General features: G+C 33.9%; 1 protein-coding gene across 1 annotated transcript in view; it reads left to right on the top strand.

Annotated features, from left to right (window-relative positions):
• Positions 1-17,917, top strand: part of LOC135207527 (proteasome activator complex subunit 4-like) — a 108,795-nt gene that overhangs the window by 23,559 nt on the left and 67,319 nt on the right. Inside the window, 1 exon segment of the mRNA XM_064239348.1 lies at positions 9,871-9,921. Within this exon segment, the coding sequence (XP_064095418.1) occupies positions 9,871-9,921 (51 nt within the window).

Genomic DNA, 17,917 nt, shown 5'->3' with positions numbered 1-17,917 from the left:
GATAAGGTGAATCTTGTGAATATCCTAATTGACGCATAGGAAAAAGAATGCCAAAAGCATGCAAACTGTGTAAGGTTTGGTATAGCATAGTCAATCCACAAAACCTAATCAGAAAATGTGCTGCATGCAACATTCCGACCCATCCACAGTGTGCTGAGGTAATACAAGATATGAGAAAAGATACAAGAATTTTTTGTTCAACATGTCTATCATGATAGACAATGCTATTAAATCAAGATTGAATGTACAAATAGTTGAGGATGAAGAAGAAGAGAAGAGGAAGAAGAAGAAGAAGAAGAGGAAAACGGAAGAGAAGTAAACAAAAATGAAATGACAAAAAAAAATAAGGAAAACAAAGAACAAGATAAAAGTATGGATGCAGAGATACTCATTGATACTACATATGAGGCAATAAAGCCTGCATACCTACGAAGAAATAAATTACGATATGGCAACATAAAAGCAAATCCCGAAGAGGCTCTACCCAGATCTACACAATGCGGGAAACGAGGAGAAAATAGACAAGAAAGACAAAATCTGCAACCTTTTGAAAGAGGGAATTGCAGATTTGGAGAAAGATGTTACTACAAACATCCTAAGGTATGTCACAACTATGAAATATATGGTAAATGTGCATACCTTGATGATATGGGGATGATTGCAGAGATCTGCATCCAAAAATATGCAAAAACCTAAAAGAAGGAAAAGGATGTAAGTTCGACAAAAAATGCAAATATATGCACCCTGTAGCCATGATCATAATCAAATAAATAACCAACCAAGTAATAAAATCCAAAATAAGAAAGAAACAAATAAGAGAGAAATCAAGAATATCAGGTAAAAGAGAAAAGCAAACCACCAATTGGAGATATGCAAAGATGTCAGCAAAAAATTTCAATGCATCAGCTCCAAAATTCTACTTAAGGGATAATAACTGTATTTATTATGCAAGAGGATATTGCAGAAACGGAGAAAATTGCAGATTGACACAAAATGAATAATTATGATGAAGGAAGATCAAATATTATGGAAAAGTTGGATTTTTTAATGACAGAATTTCTGGAAATGAAAAAAAGAACAACATACCAGAACAGGAAAGAGACATGGGAAAATCCTTATTACTACCAATATTAAATGAAGGAGAAAACACGCAAACCATCATAGTGATGAATGCGCAGGGTTTAGTTACGAGTAACTCAAAAAAAAAATAGAGTACTTAGAAGAACTAACCCAAATTGAAAAGAAAATAGATATATGATATAAGTGAAACCATGGTATTCCCAAGAGACTGGGAATGATGATCAAATAAAAGGGTTCCAAACTTATAGATCAGATAGAAAAAATAGGAATCAAGGGGGAACCGCAATATATGGGAAAGCACACAAAAAACAAGGAAAAATATATGAGAAATATAGTAACTCAGAATGTGAACTAATAGCGGTAGAATTTGAATCTGAAAAATTAATGAACATAGTAATATATAGACCTCCTAATACTAAAGAGTTTGACTTAATAATTGAAAAATTGGATGATATATGTAGAAATCACAAGGACTGGACTATTCTCCTATCTGGTGACTTCAACTTTCCTTTCGTAGAATGGAAAGAACGAATAGGAGATTGTGGATGTACTTATACATATAAAAAAGAGAGTAATAGTAGTGCAGAAGATAAGAGGCAATTCGAAAAGCTATTAGATATGCTACTAGAATACAACATTCAACAAATAAATCACCTGCCAACAAGAAAGGAAAATACTTTGGACCTAGTATTTGTGAACGAGGTGAATTATGTTAAAGAAATAATAGTTTATAATGCGAGTATTTCAGACCATAATGTCATAGAATTAAACAGTTCATTACCCAAAGCAAGTGAAAACAGAGATAAGCAAGAAATGAAAAAGTGGGAAGGATATGGAAAATACAACTTCTACAGTAAAAATATAAAATGGTCAGAAATAAATGAAGAATTAACAAAGATTGGGATAACATTTTCGTAAGCGATGACATAAGAGTAAATACGGAGATATTATATATTAGAGAAAATAGTGGATAAGTATATACCGAAGAAGAAAAGTAAACATCATTCATGCATACCAAGAGACAGAAGGATCTTGTTCCAGAAAATCAGAAAGTGGAAAAAAGGTCTTGCAAAAGAAAAAAATGCATGGAAAGTTATAGAACTAAAAAGTAAGATAGAAAATGCAGAACAAAAGATTATACAATCAAAGAAAATGAAAAACGGGACTTGGAAGAAAAACCTCTATTAAATATCAAGCAAAACCCCAAACTATTATACTCATATGCGAAGAAGATGAATAAAAGAAGAATAGAAATAGGCCCTCTGAGAATTGAAAGGGAGATTAACGAATGAAAAAAAAGGAAATTTGCAACATACTGCAGAACGATATAGAGAGAATTCACCCCTAGAATAGATAAGAAGAGAATGATATAGAAGTAAGGGACGAAAATAGTGAATATTTAGCTGACATAGAAATTAATGAAGCTGATATTGTGCAGGCAATTAATGAAATTAAAAATGGAGCTGCTGCAGGGCCTGATGGAATCCCTGCTATTTTGTTAAAGAAAGTAGTTCATTCTATCGCAAAGCCACTTGCAATATTATTAAGACAAAGTGTAGATACAGGCAAGATTTATGATGAGCACAAATTAGCTATATCACCCCTACTTTCAAAAGTGGATCAAGACTTGAGGCAAGTAATTATAGCCTGTGAGTCTAACATCACATATTATGAAAGTGTATGAAAGGGTAATGAAGAAAAATATTATGAAACATTTAATAAAAAATAATTTGTTTAATATAGGACAACACGGTTTCGTACCCGGAAAAAGTACACAAACCCAACTGTTAGTCCACCGTGAGAACATATTCAAAAATATGAAAAGCGGAATGAAACAGATGTGGTATATCTAGACTTTGCAAAAGCTTTTGACAAAGTAGACCATAATATATTAGCAAAGAAAATTAGAAAACACAATATCGTAGATAAAATAGGAAGATGGTTAAAAGAATTTTTACACAACAGAAAACAGATAGTTATTGCAAACGATGAGAAATCGGATGAAACCAAGGTAATATCCGGTGTGCCACAAGGTACGGTGTTAGCTGCAATACTGTTTGTTATTATGATTGAAGACATAGACAGTAATGTTAAGGATTCGGTAGTGAGTAGTTTCGCTGATGACACAAGAATAAGTAGAGAAATTACTTGTGATGAAGATAGGAACGCTCTACAAAGAGACCTTAAAGTATATGATTGGGCAGAGGAAAATAGGATGGTATTTAACTCTGATAAATTTGAATCAATAAATTATGGAGACAGAGAAGGAAAGCTATATGCATATAGGGGACCTAATAATGAGACAATCACAAATAAGGAAGCAGTTAAAGACCTTGGTGTGATGATGAATAGGAACATGTTATGCAATGATCAAATAGCAATTCTTTTGGCAAAATGTAAAGCAAAAATGGGAATGTTGTTACGGCACTGCAAAACAAGAAAAGCTGAACACATGATTAGCTTTATAAAACATATGTTCGTAGTCCACTTGAATATTGCAATATGATATGGTACCCACACTATCAAAAGGATATTGCACAAATAGAGTGTGTACAAAGGTCCTTTACAGCTAGAATAGAAGAAGTTAAGGACCTTGACTACTGGAAAGACTACAATCATTAAAATTATATAGTCTAGAAAGGAGAAGAGAACGCTACATGATAATTCAGGCATGGAAACATATAGAAGGAATAACAGAAAATATCATGGAACTAAAAATATCAGAAAGAGCAAGCAGAGGTAGATTAATAGTGCCCAAAACAATACCAGGAAAAATAAGGAAAGCACACAGGACATTAATCCACTACACACCAGCATCGATAATGCAGCGTCTATTCAATGCGTTGCCAGCTCATCTGAGGAATATATCAGGAGTGAGCGTAGATGTGTTTAAGAATAAGCTCGACAAATATCTAAACTGCATCCCAGACCATCCAAGATTGGAAGATGCAAAATATACCGGAAGATGTACTAGCAACTCTCTGGTAGACATTAGAGGTGCGTCACACTGAGGGACCTGGGGCAACCCGAACGAACTGTAAGGTCTGTAAGGTAAGGTCTCTCTCTCTCTCTCTCTCTCTCTCTCTAGCAAATTTGCATCACATTCAATTATCAGAAGTTGCTAGGGTAATTCTCAGTGAGGTACCCAAAACACGTCTAGAGTATGGAAAGGTATACATCAACATTGCTGGAGGCTGATTGATTCAGTGCTAGTATTGCACAAGTGTTTGCAAGTCATTTAATCGATGTTCATGATGTCTCCGTGTCTCTTCCAGCACAGCAAAATGGCTGCTGGTGAAGCCTCTTAAGAGCTATTGAATTGTGATTGGAGAGATCACTAAAGTTATTTTCCTAATGTATTAAATTTAGTTATCAATATTGATTTTTGTGAAGTTAGTAATGCATTGGCAAAAAATCATGAATCCAATAATCACAAAAGTAGTGCTTACTGCATATAACCTCCTTCTTGGTCCCACGTTCAGCAGTTTTATTTCATTTTTGATATTGCATTTTCCTTGCCTGTTGCTTTAGTTGTGTTCCACCTTTGTAAGTGTTGGTATGTTTAGCCTAACACGTAGTGCTTTGCCTGTTTCAGTTAAAATGTTGGCATGTTTAGTTTAATATATAAATTTTTGTAGATTTTTTATTTATATCACCTTTCTGCAGTCTTTAGTAGTATGTGTTTACACTTCACATAACTTGAATTTTAAAGGCTCCAGTGTAAATGATTGAGACAACATTTTAAAGGAAGAGATTTACTGTGGACATTCAAGAAAGTGTAAGGATGTAGAATATTTGGAGGCTAGTGAACGAACAAAAATGATTCCAACATGTATAGGACAATTTCCTCTCTGGCAAAGGCAGGCTTTCAGTGGTCCCAGACTTCACAAAGATGTTTAACAAAGTTCCTCAGAATATTTATAGAAAATAAAAACGTACTTTCGACAGCTTAGGGATTGTAAGATCCAAAAGTCTTAGTGTTAGCACCACTCAAAGAGTACACATAAAATGCAATTATAAATGGGGTTATCAAAGTGCATTTATTACAAATGCATGAGATAACAGCCATCTCAAAGGATTCTTGAGGCAAAGGCTGTCAAAAATGGACATCATTGGGATACAAAGTATTCCAGATCTTGTGTTGCCACTCATGCACAGCACGAAGTAGCATCCACATTCAGCTGAATTCCCTCTTAAACTGCTAAACTACACTCACTCCTGACTATTTCTTCCAGGTAACCTGGGAAGGGTTCTTATTGAGGAGAGTACGTACTATGTAGAGGTGTTGGGTTTCAGGAAAATACAAGATTACTCTATCCCAGTCCTGTATATTCACAAGATACCTTTATACCTAGAGAATGCTTTTACTAACATGGTATTTTTTTCCCATTTGATAAGTAAGAGGAGTAGGGAAGGTGATGGTTATAGTAGTGCATTGCAGTGGCTGTTTAGAGAATGTGTACAGTGTCATGGATTCCTTAAAGGAGGATTTAATTCTGCTGAGGTTTTAGGCATTGCAAGTACGTTGCTCAGAAAATGTATGGTGGATGGTGGGTGAACTTGGTGCTTCTTTTCTTTTGTGTTGTTTGTCTTTTGAGTTCGCCTAGCAGAAGAGCTTATGGAACACTGAAGTGGGGTGTAATATTTTTCTCAAATGATGTTGGAATAAAGAATTAATCCATGTGGAATACATTCTGGCCCTGTATTTTTTAGTACAGGTATGCATGCATGAAAGTACATAATAATCTTGTTAAAAAAGCTTTTACATCTTAATTATAATTTCCTAGTTTTATTGAAAAAGATGAAGATTGTTTTTGTGTAGATAAAATAACCCTTTATTGTTGAGGGAGTAATTGAAAAATAGTGTATAAGAAAGACCACATCACTGTTGCAAAGTCTTGTTGTGTTTTTTCATCTTTGTCCCAAGTTCTGAATGCCTTTGTAAATGACAGGATAGCTCTACTTTTACTTTAGCATTTGATCATCCATAAGTCAGGTCAGTCTCTCATTATGTAGTTATTCTATCAGTGCCCTTGAAAATTTTTTATTTCATTCCTTGTATTGTTGGTTGTATTTGAAAAAGGTTGAGAAAGCTACGGGTTAATGTTACAATTGTATTAGCTGCGTATAGTTTAGTTTTTTTTTCTTTTTTTATAGTGACTGTGAAGGTGATGACCTTCTTGTATGTCAAGGGACATTTGTTTTATGTTAATGAAAGTTGGACTGGAGGTATTGATAGAATGCTTTGGATGCTTTTGAGAGAACATATGAACATATTGTAGTCTCTTCGAGAATTCTTTAGGTTCAGTCTGCTGATGAACTTGGCTAATTTTTATGGTGCATTAATGATTTTTAAAGAAAACCAGATGTGATCAGTGTTGGGTGGTCTACCAGCATTTTAATGTTTCACACCAACTTTGTGTGCCAGGGATTGTGTGGACACAAGAACAGGCAATAGATGTTAGATAATTCTAATACTGCCATTTGGATGTATGTACAGTATTTATATTACATTTTATTTCTGTTCATTGCTCACATTTGTTCTTACAAACCCATTAATATTATTGTCACAGTATTATTATTCAGAAGATGAACCAAATTCATATGGAACGAGGCCAAGGGCCATTGACATGCAATTCAAGCTTCCAAAGAAGATGGTGTTCACTGGAATGAAGTAACAGAAGGTTTTAGGAAATATAAGAGATGAGTTATTAAAAATAAAAAATAAAACATCCTTTCTCTGAGCGAACAGTTTCTGTCAAATCAACTTGAAAAATTTTACAAGGAGAAAAGCCCCACATCATAGGCCCCGATTCCCACCCCCCTTGGCTCCTGAAGGGATGCGTTCCCAGTGTTGCCCTGCTAGTCTTAGAGTCCATTTATTGGTAAGGTGGTCGTTTTGCCTTATGCTTAGGGAACAGCTTGCTGCCGCTGTTACTGTGAGTACCTACTTGCTTTTTTCAGTTTTTCAGCCCATTGATCATATGGTTCCTTCAAATCAAAATGTAATTTATGCTTAATTTGTGCTATATTTGCCATGGGTTAACAAGGGTGCTTTGTGGAGTAGTTTTGCACTTTCTCCAATCCATATTCCATATCTGGGCCTATTTGTTTACTCCAAATATTTTGCTGCTTTCAGCATTAAATGATAGTAGTTATATACCCTCAGTTATACCCTCAGTTCTTCATTGTAAGTTTTTTTTCTGTGTGTTTCCCCTCAATTATGCCTCAGTTTACTTGTTTGGGAAGGATGGCAAACCTTGAAGTTCCTGGACAATGCTATTAGAAAATGGGTAAAGTGCCTGTGGTACTGTCTAGGTTTTAAATTTTTGGGTACATGTTGATTTATTAAGTATGAAAATCTTAATCAAAAGTATAGATCAACTTCTGCAGGAATAAAATGCAGATCTTTAGTAAAGTGGCAGAGTTGGGTACTTGTTGACTAATTAAGCATGAAAATCTTTGTCAAAAGTATAGATCAACTTTATCTTTTGGAATGAAATGCAGGTCTTTAGTAGAGTGGCAAACTACTTATCATACACCTGGCGAGTTGTAACAGTCATTACCTTCTAAAACTTGCTTTCAGTGAACTTATTCAGGATACAAAGACCAGATTATGAATACGTACTGTAAAAATTCAATTTGTATGAGTACAAATGGAATTGAGGTTGGTGGCTAGGTTATAAATGTTTTTGTCCAAGTTTACCTGTTAATGTAGCCTTTCTGCTGTAAGTTTTGTCCTGTCAGTAGTTTACTGTATGTTTTAAGGATACTTCAAAGGCCATAGTACAGGATTTTTAACTAAAAGATCTTGAGTTTAACAAGTACAATAACATGTATGATGTCAATTGCAGTATACATAGTTGTTAGAGGGTAGCATGAGACGTGTGGTACCTGTGGTGATAGGGCTATTGTAAAGTTCATGACACTTCTGCATTTACAAAATCTAAGAGAAGAGATAAGATTGATTATGGTAATTTATATAGAGAAGGAAAAAAGTAACGGTATAAAAGAGGAATTTAAGGAATGGAGAAATACCATCTGTAACTCCTTTCAGGGTAGATTAAATGGCCGAGTGTAAGTACGTATAATGGGTTTGTATGAAAAATGGGATTAATAGCTTGAAAAAATGTGTGATTTTCCAAAGACTTTGATCGTTTTCAGGAAGTAGTTTTTATCACTGTACTGCACATCAGTATTCAGTGTTTGCAACTGGAAAAATTTTAAGGTAGATTGTGTTGTCCATAATCATATGAAAGGCACTTGCCTACTGATTGTATTTGTGTATCTGACACTGATGCACCAGCAACTTTTAGTAGTTTATCAATAAGTTAGATTTTCAATTTTTCAGGTTTTTAAAAAAATTCTGATGGGAACAGTATTAATTGATTTGTCTGGTAGCCAGTTTTCAAAGGTTTTTATTTTGTCAGAAACATTCACAATTATGGAGAGAGAAGTTCTTTTTAATATTTACCTTTATTTTACTATTCGTTTAACTATCTTCTTTGGATATCTGTGATGAATCGGTTTTGCAGTTTAATAATATACGTAATTTGGCAAGTATGTGTCCATTACAAGTTGTACAGAGCTGTAATTCCATAGGATGAGAGAAGAGATTGAAGGCATGAATTAGACTGAGTTAGTTTAAGGAATTCCGATATAATGTGGGTTCCCTAAGTGTCTGTTCATGTTAGGTTGCTGAAGAAAGGAGGAATCTGTATAAAAGGTTTCTACTTAGTTTTATTGACTTGAGGTGTGATTTTCAAAAACTTTAAATACCTACAAATTTATTTTATCATAAAGTCAACATTACTATTATTTAGGATGGCATTGCTAAAGATTTCAAATGGATCAAGCTTAAATTCTTTTAAAAGTACCCAGAGTTGTTGAAAATAGCCATTTATTTATTAGTGTGATGTCATCAACATTATCTGTTCTAGATCTTTTTGTGAAAACCAGGCTTATCCAGTTTTCTGGGATAGGTCTTTTGTTAGAAGTTCAACTAGTTTCCTTAGTTATTATAGCTAAAAAAAATTTTGAAAGGTTATTCATGGAATGAAGCTTATAGACTTGTTGAGGGCCTAGGCAAATCCTAAATTGGCAAAGAAGTAATTTTTAAGTTATTTTCTAGTGTGTAACGTACTTTATGATTTAGAAAGCAAATGTTTTTAAGTGTCTTGTTGGTAATTTGGTAATTTACCACTTTGTGGAATATTGGAATAAGATCACTAACTTTGAAGATTCGAGTAAAGACAGAGTTCTTGTTTATTTATCCTTTTACAGTCTGTGTTTGAATTGATTACAGGGCATACCTTCGACATTGTATAACTTCAAACAATAGAGTATGTACACATTACTGAAATTTATATTGATATACATATTGACTTTCAGATGTGTCAACCTAGTTGTCTCTCTTTATGCATCCTAATATCAATATGAATGTACAAAGAACCTTTGTAGTAAGGCATAGATTCAGGAGTTTCATTCTCCATTCTCTGGTATTACAGGGTAACAACTAAGCCTAGACATTCAGGTGAATGGTGTGCTTTTTACTGGGGGTTATTGCAGATTTGAATAGTTACTGGCTGAAGCAGTAGTTAGCTTGATAGATGATAGTGTAAACCAGTGAAGTTATAAATATTGCTGGTTATGCATAGTTAAATTGTTTCATGAGTTGCCATTTATAGTTTAATCTGTGATAGTCTCATAATTACCTGCCTAACCAAGTTCACATTTTTGACTGTGAGTCAGTCCCTGTTTTTACCATCCCAACATCATGACTCCTTTCAGGCGGACCAGGGGGACTGCCAGTCGTTTGATTAGCCGTAAAAAGGATATATCGTAAGTTATCTGAAGCCATCTCATTCTTCCTGATCTTTTAGACTATTCACTTTTTAATGTGTTTTTTTTTTGTTTTTTGTTTTTTAGTCATGTAATCAGTGGGTACTATTTTGATGTGCTTTGTTATTTTTTTTCCACATAAAAAGAGGTACTAAACATTTGACAGATGTGTTGGTGAATGTTGGGTAATATTTGTGTGACCAAAATGACTTTTTCTTGTTCTGAAGCCACTTGAGCAACCATGAACAACAACAGTTTTATGAAACTTAAAAAAAAAAAAAAATAGTGTGCTACTGCATTCTGTCTTAGTTAGCTGTATGGGTTTTTGTTTTTATGTAACCAGTGAATGCTTGGTTCCATGTTTCTATAACACTTTAGTTGACTTAACACTTTGTTCTGCATATGAATATGTACGTAAAGATTTCATATTTTCTAGAAATATCGTTTTAGGGGGAAAATAACTTTTTTATTTAGTGGGATTTGTACAAGTCATTGATTGATTTGTATGCCAAATTTTGTTTATTTTAATCTTTGTTCCAGCAGAAGATTTAAGTAAAATTGAATAGTTTTATGTTCTAAGCTTACTAATGCAGATTATTTAAATTAATTCTTTTATGTGTATTGTAGCCATGTAAAAATAAAGTATGATCTGTATAGAAATTCCCATGTTTGAGGATATTTTGCAGGTGTAAAAGTTTTGCAGTGGACAGAACAAGATGTATAGTACTGTAAGTCCTACAGTGTGATAGTATAACCCTACAGTGTGACAGTATAAAATGTAAGCTAGAGATAAAAGAATTTTGTTAGCATAAAATTTTGAAAGAACAAATAAAATAATGAGTTATTGTACATTTGCATCTAGAGGAAAGGTAAAATTTAGTACTTCTGAAATTTGAGTGTCATCCTGAAACATTGCATAGTAATAGGATTAACAGGAGTAAAGAAAGAAGAATGTATTAAAAAAAGATTTCCTCATGGAAAGGTATTCTTCATGAAAGAATATTGCATTCAGTAATCCTTATGCTGCCCCCTGCAGGCCGTTCTGAAGATTCTTTCCAACATCCGTTATCCCTGGCTGCATTGCTTGCCATCGCTGACATTCTGTCTGCTCCCCTACCAGCCCAACCTATGTAACTTGCTCCAATTGTCACCTTTTCATTAAGGCGAAAGTCACTTCATAGTCTACGAATGTGACTCAGTGGTCTTATTGAATTTATAATAATGATAATCTGATGCTAGGAAATATTTTTTGCAAGAAAATGAATGTTCCTTTATGTTTTATGATGAATCACAGCTTTGTGCTTTAAGGGACTGAAGGAAAGTGGTTTTCTGTATTCCATCTCTCAAATGTTCTACATATGTAAAGGCTTGAATGTAAAATTTACCATAAGTGGTACATTTGAGAATGAGAAGGTCCAAGTAACTCAGACCACTGATTCTCAAACATTTGTAGCAAATTATATAACTTGAAATTAAGAATATGAAAGAATATTCCTTATTTTTAATGCCCTTCAACGTGAGGTGAAATTTTAAATCCTGTAATTATATAATTTAGCAGGACTTGTGTTGTAAATTGTAATGTTTGAAAAATTATAGTGGCAGGCAATTTCAGAAATGTCCTTTACTGCTGGAGGATGTGTAATATTGATTTTTAGACAAAATCTGCAAATGGAAATTGGCAGAAAATTGTAATTTAAAAAGATAGCGATACAAACATGAAGAATTTAAGGAGGCTGAGTAATGTTGTGATGGAAGAGACAGGCATTCTGCAATGTTAAATAATTCTTTACTTATGCCCAAAACTTTTCAGTTTCATTTTCACCAAATTGTATTGTAATTTATTAGTTGTCTTTTGTATTTCAAATTTATTATATTGTGTTGTACATTGTACATATGGTTTAACCTATTTTGATGTAGGAGCTTTTTTCTAGTTATTTTCACTGGTTTGCTTGGTTAGCAGGTAATCATGGTACTTTGGGGATACAGTACACTGCATTGCTTCAAAAGTTTTTACATTATAGTACACAGTGCATAGTATGTAGATCACATCATTTGAGGGAAACATGGAGGAATAGTCACGTAGTTGCCTTTTTGTCATGCTGTGTTATGAGTTTATGGATTAATTATCTCTCTCTCTCTCTCTCTCTCTCTTCTTCTCTCCTCTAATTCGACTCTCTCGGTCTCTCTCTCTCTCTCTCTCTCTCTCTCTCTCTCTCTCTCTCTCTCTCTCTCTCTCTCTCTCTCTCTCTCTCTCTCTCTCTCTCTCTCTCTCTCTCTCTCTCTGAAAAAAAAGAGGAAGAATCATTATCACACGTCATCTCAATTATATGATTAGTTAGTACCTGTAATTCTAAGTGTTCAGCCTTGTTTCTGCAACTTTATTTCATTTATGGGTATAGTTCTTTCATTTCAAAGTGGAGGATAGTTATCATAAGTCACCACAATTTTATTAGTTATTTCCTGTAATTCTAAGTGTTCAGCTTTATTTCTGTAACCTAGTTCATTTATGGGTATACTATTTGTTTTTTAATTTCAAAATGAGATTTTAGAATGTTAAATTTGAACATTTTTTCCATGTTTTCATAGGGAGTACCGTAAATACTAGTTCTTAATACAGCTTAAGAAGAAAGAGTCTTAGTCTGTATACAGTTGTGACTTGAGAACGTTACAATTGTGTAAATCTTTTGAATTTTCCATTGTTTGTAAAAATCAAATCTCATTGCCTTGAGGGTGATGTTATTGCATTATCTTGAAAATATTTGAAAACATCATTAAATAGAAATAACATAAGAGGACAGTGCAAATGCTTTTAGATTTATGAAAGGCATAGTTTTGAATTTCCTGCAGTAAAATTGAAATTGAAATTGAAATGATCTCCCATCTTTTTACCTTTGCCAGCATCACATGTATTTTGTCAAAACTTTGCTTATATTGCTTTCGGAATTTTTTCCTTTACATTATGCATACATGGACAAAATCACTGGCCTCTTGTATTTGATATAGTATACATGAAATTATATTATTTAAAGACCAAAGCTCTTAGGCTTCTATCCTTTTTAAAGTTATTTCTAACTTTTAAAAGTTATTTGTAAATTGTCTGAACTCGCTCAGTTTCTGTCATAACTGATTAGGATACATTGACTCCTTTTTGTAAATTTAGGAAGCATCCTTGCCCTTCTGACTTATTCCATTGGTATCCTTTTCAAATCTTAGATCCTGCTTATTTGTATATTCAGGAGATTCTCCTCTTCAAAAATTTTTAGGCATTCTTACTTGATGATTGACTTGCCTGTGGCTTTCTAACAATCCCAGTCAATATAACCAAAAGCTAGACTAAGTTCTTTCTTATTTAATGCATAGGTTCTTTCACCTTCTCAATAGTGTCTGAACATTTGAAAATTTGTCCTTATTAATCTGTGTGCAATTTAGGCTCTAAATACAAATGATAGGGGTGGAAAGGATTGCAATTTGGGTCTGGATGAAGCTACATCTAAAAAGCTAAAGTCTCTTCTTTAGAGGCTGTAGGTCATTTTTGCAGTTGCTGCATATTGAACTGGGGAAAATCACTCATCATAGACTAGTACAGCCTTGGTCTGTGAGTCAAGGGCTTACAGTAAAATAATATCCCTGCTTGGGTTTCAACTTTAATTACATCATTCTTTTAACTTGTAAAGGTGCTGATCATTGTTTGTATTTAAACATACAATTTGTTGACTACCCGTGGAAAGTTTTCCCTGTCAGGATTGTTCATGTTACATATGATGTGTAGCTAGTAATTGTATATGTGGAAGGTTTGTTAAATCAAATAAAAAAATTTTTTTAACTTCTCTTCCAAAAAATGAATACTACTAGAGAACATTCCAATAGTTATTCAAAATGCCTGTTTACTACTTCACTTGTATATATACATGTTTACACTTGTATATATACATGTACTATACATGATTATATTACTCACAGTATATGCAAATCATATAATCATGCATATTTTGTAAATTTTTCCTGCCCAATTATTATGCATGTCTCAATAAAGCATGCTAATTTCTACTATCCAGTTATACAAACCTCAAAATTGGAACAAAAAACAAGTGGCCTCATTTTGCTGTTGTCCACTGCATATCAAACTTCTGCGTTTACACTGCACATGTAGGATTGCTCTTTCAAGATTCTCAATCCAGGGAAAAGCCTACACATGAAATTATCCCAAGAGATAATCTGCTTATTTAGTGAAAAAGTATAACAACTCCAGTTACTATTAATTCATTCTGCTTTACACCAAGCTGGCACCCTTATATGGTATGCAAAGATATCATGTATATATTCTTGAACTAATAAGATCCAAAGGTTCACACTATGCTATTGATTCTGTGGGCTCCAAATCTCCAACTGATGCACAACAGGATCTGTCTGCTGTGTGGTAGTTGAAAAGTTGTCGTCAGACATGAGTTTGATTATTGGTTAGTTGAAGTATTATACAAGCTTTTCAAAATTGGTATAGTGCCTCAGAGGCGTGGTCGGTTTGGTCTTGGCCTGGCTTGCCACCTCGGTGGCTGAGAGTTCAATTCTCAGGCATTCCATTGAGGGGTCAGAGATATGTATTTCTGGTGATAGAAGTTCACTCTGGACGTGGTTTGGTAGTCACATAAAGCCGTTGTCCCGTTGCTGAATAACCACTGGTTCCATGCAACGTTGAAAAACCATACAAACAAACAAAATTTATCAAAAATCACTCTTTACGGCAAATGTTTCATTGTATAATCTACAAGACTGGTACAAATGTTGAGATTTTAGTGCATAGTTGCATAGTCTTAGAGGATGTTAAGATGCTGATAAAGCTGTCAAAACTGGAGTAGGTTCAGCCAATAAGAATGATTGTAGTTAGGATTAAGGTTGTCGAATGTTGTAAAGTTGTTTGATAGTAGCATGAATTTTAATGAAAAATTTAAGGGGAAAAACATTTCTTCAAAGCTTGCTTATTGAAAGTTTAGTGATTATTGGATGCTGTTGTTGTGTAGATAGGAGAATGCTCATAAAATGACAGAACAAAAGAATTGGAGAGGAAGCATTTAGAAAGTAATATTGTACACTTATCTAAAGAAGCTGATCTTAGAAATATAGAAGTTTTTTATTTTATTTAGAATTGTGTTGGCCTTATGAGATGATCCTTATTTTCTAGTGTTAGAATATACATAACAGTAATTAATTTGTTGGTACATATGATGATTTTTTAAGTAGAAACTTCTTGGTACTAGGGTATATTGTAGTTACTGTATAGATCCTGTATTCTAAAATTTGACAAGATTTCATAGATGTAGCATGTTATATCAGGATTTATGTCTTCATATAGTTTGTATTAGAAAAAATATTAACTTACTTTTATAAGTAATTTTCCTATGTTTGATTTCCAGATTTCATTCAACTTGCCTGTTGTTGATATACCTTTTTTTTAATTTTTGCAACTCAAGAGAGCCTGTGGAGATCATTGTTTATGAATGTTTAAAAGACTTGAACCTCCTTAATCAGTCTTTTGTATTACATCCCTTTTAGCGTCTGTTTCATTATTTCTGGTTTTCTTTGATTGTATTTATCTTTTAGTCCCATTGCTAGATATATTTTCAGTTGATCTAGGTATAAAATTTTCCAAAAGCTGAGGATGAACGTATAAAATCTAAACTTTATTATTAATGCGGGCAAATCCTTATCTCTGGTCTAGGTAAAATATACTTAATAACAATAATAATAATAAAAATAATAATAATAATAATGATTAATAAATAATAATAATAATTGGGTTGGAGACCCTCTTTCAAGCATGTCTTGTTAAAGTTTATTGCTGCTTTAGCAGCATTGATCTTGTAGAGGTTCTCCTTTGTTTTTTTTATATTGGCTGCTTTCTCGTCCTTACTAAGATTGGTGAGTAACACACATATGTTGGGCATCATAAGAGCAGGGATAAAATCAGTATAAATATTTTGTTTCACAGAAGTCGGTGAAATGTGAGGTGTGAACCCCGTAGAATTAGTCAATTATAATACTGTATGTACTAAAATGTATGTCAAAAACTGATACTATTTTGAATATCTTAAATATTCTACCTTGACGTTTCGCCTAGCTCTTCCAGGCATCCTCTCAGGTGGAGGGGCTGAGGGACCTTGGCTGGTGTAGAGTCTTCTCTTTTATATCAAGGGTTCAGCCTTGTTCTTCTGAGCGCTGAATTTTGGTTTTCAGAGCGCACAGAGCTGGTTTCCTATTGGCTGTTGGGGACTGGCTTCAATCCAGTCTCTAGACTTGATATTTGTGCTGCTGTAACCTGGTCGATCTTCAGGGTTGCGGGATGTCACTGCGGGCCGAATTTTGATTTGCCGACATCTGTGTGGCATCACGAGGTTGCATGACATCACCGTGGACCGAATTTTGATTGGCCGACAGCTGTGTGAGGTTACTGCTGGTATTACTCCGGGTGTCTATTTCAGTATTGTCTTTGATGGTGGTGTTGTCTTGCAATGGGGTGGTATTTCGCTGCAGCATTATGGTATTGTCTGCTTTCGTGATGTTTTTTCTCATATTATGTAATTGGTATCAGGAAGGCCTCTTGCCTGGTATTCATCAAGGGCTTATGCTCTTGAATAAGATAAGTTACCAGTCTAGTAACAACGAGAAATCCTCTATCAGAAGAATAGAGAAGAATCTATAAAATCAATGCCACTGAAGCAGCAATAACCTTCAAAAATAATAATAATTAAAAATCCTCCTTCCGATTAAGCAGCATCATCTCTGAAACATAAATCCTATTTCTGATGTAAAAAGGATCATCTCTGTATTTATATCTCCCATATTTTTATCATTACATACTTCACACTAAACTCTCTCTTTAATCTTTAACCACTTTTTCCATTATAAATTCCATGAGAAAGGCAAATGGCAATAGTAACATAACTCAACCTTGTAGTACCCCACTGTTTACTGCAAATTCATGTGATAAGAGTCCATGAATGTAATGTTGCACCTATGCCATTCATGGGTAGTACTGTCTATGTATTAGCTCTATGTATTTAATGATGATACCACAGTGATGGAAGACTGTTGGTGCTGTTAAATGCTTTCTAGTAATCAACAGAACCATCAGAAGGTGATTTTATAATGACTTGACACAATATTTGATCTGTGCAACTCCTGCTTTTTCTAAAATTAGAATGTTCTTTGGAACAGTTTGTCACTTTCTTTCTCCAAGAGAATGAGCAGACTGTAGAAAAAATTACAGTATGGAATAATTTTTGATGTTTAGTTGTGGTGATAGAGGGAGCAGAGAGATAACTAGTACCAATGCCCTGAAACCCCTTTAAAGATCATGTTATTCTTGGCAATAACTCCTTGGAGAATATTTAGTAGTTGGAGACTATGCATCTCTTGGACAATAACAATTCATTAAAACGGCATTCCAATCATAGTTGCTATTAGATCAACTCTTTGATAGCTTGCTTTTTCACTGAATGATCATTAGGATGTTTTCCATCACGAAGAATAACCTTGTCGAGTTGAAAGCTTTCATAAGGTTATTGTAATGTGTTTGGTTAGGGATTATGTAGATGGTAACCAATTTTCTAAAGATGAGTAGTTGAACTGTGTTTTGGAAGGGAATTAAATGTTCAAGCATTTTTTTTTTCTTGTTTTCTCCACAAAGAATGATAGTAGGTTCTTGCTTGGAGCTCTGTAGAGAATGGTACATAACCTTGTGTATGCGATTTATACATATTGTGACGATGTCTGTGAACACTTGCTTCGTTTTCATCTTACAGTGATAGTAAGGTATTTATATGATATATCTTAATTTTTTTCTATTGATGGGAAAAAATGCAGGAGTGCGCTTTCATTTTTCAGCATAAATACTCTGGTTTAACTTTGAGAATTTCTCAACATCAGTGCTTTGATTTAGCTTTCAGTTTTCAGCACTGTATTCATAAAACTTGAGTTTTTTCATTTCTTATGTACAGTATTG

Source organism: Macrobrachium nipponense, chromosome 32, assembly GCF_015104395.2.
Source record: "Macrobrachium nipponense isolate FS-2020 chromosome 32, ASM1510439v2, whole genome shotgun sequence".
Classification (NCBI taxonomy): Eukaryota; Metazoa; Arthropoda; class Malacostraca; order Decapoda; family Palaemonidae; genus Macrobrachium; species Macrobrachium nipponense.
The sequence above is the reverse complement of the archived record's forward strand: the minus strand, read 5'-3'. Positions and strand labels throughout refer to the sequence as shown.